This window comes from Nestor notabilis, unplaced genomic scaffold (genome assembly GCF_000696875.1).
Source record: "Nestor notabilis isolate BGI_N333 unplaced genomic scaffold, ASM69687v1 scaffold6464, whole genome shotgun sequence".
NCBI classification, from domain to species: domain Eukaryota; kingdom Metazoa; phylum Chordata; class Aves; order Psittaciformes; family Psittacidae; genus Nestor; species Nestor notabilis.
Window position 1 is genome coordinate 6,886 of NW_009925118.1, and position 3,737 is coordinate 10,622.

Genomic DNA, 3,737 nt, shown 5'->3' on the forward strand with positions numbered 1-3,737 from the left:
CTGCGCTCCCCGAGGAGCTGGAGAGATGTGAGAAGATGGAGACCTGATAAACCTTCTGGCGCTTGATCTCTGTCTCATTGTAGCCCATGAGGATGCTGCGGTGGCTGCAGTGCTGCGAGGAAGCCTCCAAGGGTGCCTCTCCACTGGGACGGGACAGGCTGGGGTCTGCGCTGCGCTCCGGGGGCAGGGATGTCTCCGCGTGGATGTGCCGCATGGAGCCTCACTTGCCTGGACTCCGAGCGGAGCCGGAGTCACAACAGCCCATGCAGTAGCAGAAGGGAGACTATAAAGTGCCACGGGTCACGGTATAAGGACAGATTGTGGGAGCTGGACCTCCCCTCACTCAGGATGCCTGGGTGAGCCCTCCACTATGGGATGCACTGCAGCACAGCATCTGGAAAGAGAGAGCAGGAGGATGGAAGTCAGCCTCGGATACTGTGCTTGTCTGGGCTTTTGGTCAGAAGGGACCTGCTGTCATACGGGCAGCTCTTCATACAGTCCTCCTCAGACCTCCCTCTCCCAGGAAGGGAAGAGGAACCGGGCTGCTGTGGCTCTCCAGCAAACCCTGCAGCGTCACCCATCTGCAGGATCAGCACTTCCTCCCCAGCCTGGGCACAGAGAGGAGGCTGGAGGCTACTGGGGACAAGCCTGGACAAGTGGGGAGGAGGAAGCCTGCACTCTGCCAGGGACATGCTTGCACTGTTCCGGAGCACAGGAGTCAGGCAGGTCAGACCAGTCCCAGGGGCTCCGGGCTGTAATCACCCCTTTGGGCAACAGCAACAAGATCTCCCTGTGCACACCAAGAAGACCTGTTCTGGCCACATGAGCTGAACTAGGCAAGGCTGTACCCTGGACAGGGGACAGAAACCTGACCTAACATCACAGTTACCTCTGCCAGCTTGGAGCAGGGGCCTCCACCACCTCAGTCAGCATCTGAGTGGTACCAGGGGCTGCAGAGCCCACCATGGGCTCCTGCCCCAAGGGCCTGACGTCCTCCATGATGCATGGCACCTCACTTCTGATTTTCAGCCCAGTTTGAGAGCTGCGACAATCCCGACCACAAGTTTTTCTGACATGATAAATACTGAAATGGCTGCAGGAGCTGAGGAGATGCAGCACAAGTCACTGCAGACCAAGGAGCCCCAGAGCCTGACAAACTGCCCATGGCAGCTCTGCCCTTTTCCTGTCCCCACAGCTCTGCCTGCTGTTGCAGAGCAAAGGCTTAGGGGCAGGTAAGCAACAGGGAAATCAGGGAATTTCTCTGAGTGGGTCAAGGCTATCTGGTTCAGTCTGTGTCTGGTATTTTGACTCCATCTTGATGGGGATGGGAGAGCAGCAGGCCAGGCTGTCTATAAATCCTTGAAGGGAGGGTGCAAAGAAGATGAAGCCAGGGTTTTTGTAGTCATGTCCAGAATCGGGACCAGAGGCAGTGGGCACTGGAACACAGGAGGTTCTGTCTGAGCATCAGGAAACATTCTTTTTATTGTCAGGGTGAACAAGCACTAAAACAGTTTACCTAGAGAGGTTGTGGAATCTCAATACTTGGAGAATCCAGCTCCAGGGCCCACAACACAAGAGGGATGTGGACCTGTTGGAGTGAGTCCAGAGGAGGACTGGAGCAGCTCTGCTCTGGAGACAGGCTGAGGGTGCTGGGCTGGTTCAGCCTGGGTAAAAGAAGTTTCCTTAAGGGGAGACCTTAGAGAAGCTCCAGTGCCTAAAGGGGCTAAAAAAAACCTGGTGAGGGACTTTCTACAAAGGAATGTAGTGACAGGACAAGGGGGAATGGGCTTTGAACTGACAGGGGGGAGATTCAGGTATTAGGAAGAAGTTCTTCTGTGTGAGGGTGCTGAGGTGCTGGCACAGGCTGCCCAGAGAAGCTGTGGCTGCCCCATCCCTGGCAGTGTTCAAGGCCAGGTTGGACACAGGGGCTTGGAGCAACCTGCCCTAGTGGAAGGTGTCCCTGCCCGTGGCAGGGGGTTGGAACTGGATGAGCTTTAAGGTCCCTTCACACCCAAACCATCCCATGATTCTATGAGACATTCAAAAGCTGTCTCGCCATGGTCCTGGGCAATAGCTCTATGTAGCCTTGCTTGAGCAGAGGGACCAGATGACCTCCAGATGTCCCTGCCAACCTCAACCCCTCTGTGTAACCCACACCGCAGCCTGTCCTGGCTGCCCCCTCACTCACCTCTCTGCAGCAGAACCCCGGCTTGCTCCGGATTAACTTCCCTGTCCCGCAGTGGGTGGCTGTTGGCACAATTAGCTGAAGACACCAGCCAGCCAGGCACCCCCCAGAAGCGGCGTGGCTGCCGTGGAATGGCTCCCACCATCACGGTGTGCCTCCAAGCCTCCACACTGTCCTCTCCAGCTCTTCAGTTTCCACAGTGGCTCTGAGGGAACGAAAGCAGAAGATGCAGGGCTGGGGTGGTTCAGATGCTTTCCAGAAGGGCAGGAGGGTGACACCTGTTTGCAGACAAAGAAGGCAGCACTGAGGCTCAGCCTCTCCCAACCTCCCAAACCCAATGGCCACATACATTTTGGCCCATCTCAGGCAGCGTTATCACCTTGATTTCCATTTAAACCACAAATACTTTGAGCTAAGCTATGAACTGTCATACCCGGCTCATGTTTTACATCCCTTTTGCATGCCTTCCTGTATGAAACACTCCGCATACGAACAGATCCCTGTTTCTGGAGACCATTTCAGGCCTTGCTTCCCAAGACACTGCAGACCACCAGCAAGCAACCTCTGGGCCTCCAGCTAGCTGCTTGTCTTATGCCCACTCCTGCCCCTTTCACCCACAACATCAAAGGGCACTTTCTGGCCCTACAAACAAGAAGAGCTTTGCAATTGTTTTCTTTCAGTAAGAGATGCCTGGCAGGGAAGGCAGAAAGAGGAGCCTGACAGCCCTGAGCCATGATGGCCCCCCACCAGCTTCCCCCAGCACAAAGACAGAAGTCCTTTCATGTGCACAGCACTCACCTGCTCAGATGCGCCCTTGATGCACAACAGAGATTTGCAGATTCAACACAGCTCCCCTGCAGTCATAATCCACCAGCACTGCAGCTTTGATGCCTAGAAGAGAGAAAGGAGGAGAATCATCTCAGGCAGCACCTTGTGGTGCAACACCTTCTGGGTGGGCAGGAGCCCTCCACCTTCAGCCCCTCTGTGACAGGGGCAGCCCATGAGCTTTGCTGGCCCAGGAGCCTCCATATGAAGGAGGAAACACTGCCCATCCTGGGGACCGTGGCCTCCATCCCCATGCAGCCTCAATGTGGGGCTCACTGCAGCAGCTATCCAGAGCCAAGCCATTGTCTGTCCCACTGGGCATCCCAACCCAGCACTCAGCACTGCTCAAGGCTGGAAACAGCAGGGCCAGGCAGATGAACAAAATCCCTGAAGGGATGCTCACAGGCATTGATCACCCAAGTGCAGCCCCTTTCTGGCACCCTGGTCCAGTTCTGAATCCCATCATCTTGCAAGTGGGAAGACAGCTTCAGTAGGTCACTCACTGTGCTTGCTGCCTGACCTCGCCTGCCCAAGGAAATGGGCTGCTCTTCCATTACATTTCCCGTAAGATTGTAATTATCAGACAGTCATGGGCAGTCCCAGAGGGTCAGCCAGCCCAAAAGGCACCACCAACACTACCGGTGGTTTAAGCCCAGCCAGTAACTCAGAACCAAGCAGCCACTTGCTCATCCTCCCCTTTCTTCCCTCTCACTTAGGGTAGGATGGG

The 3,737-nt window shown here is 55.7% G+C and overlaps 1 protein-coding gene across 1 annotated transcript in view; it reads right to left on the reverse strand.

The window, feature by feature from the left end:
- Positions 1-214, reverse strand: part of FAM214B (family with sequence similarity 214, member B) — a 6,241-nt gene extending 6,027 nt beyond the window's left edge. Inside the window, 1 exon segment of the mRNA XM_010012901.1 lies at positions 1-214. This exon segment is cut by the window's left edge and continues 23 nt beyond it. Coding sequence (XP_010011203.1) covers positions 1-214 — 214 coding nt within the window.
- Between the last annotated feature and the right edge of the window lie 3,523 nt (positions 215-3,737).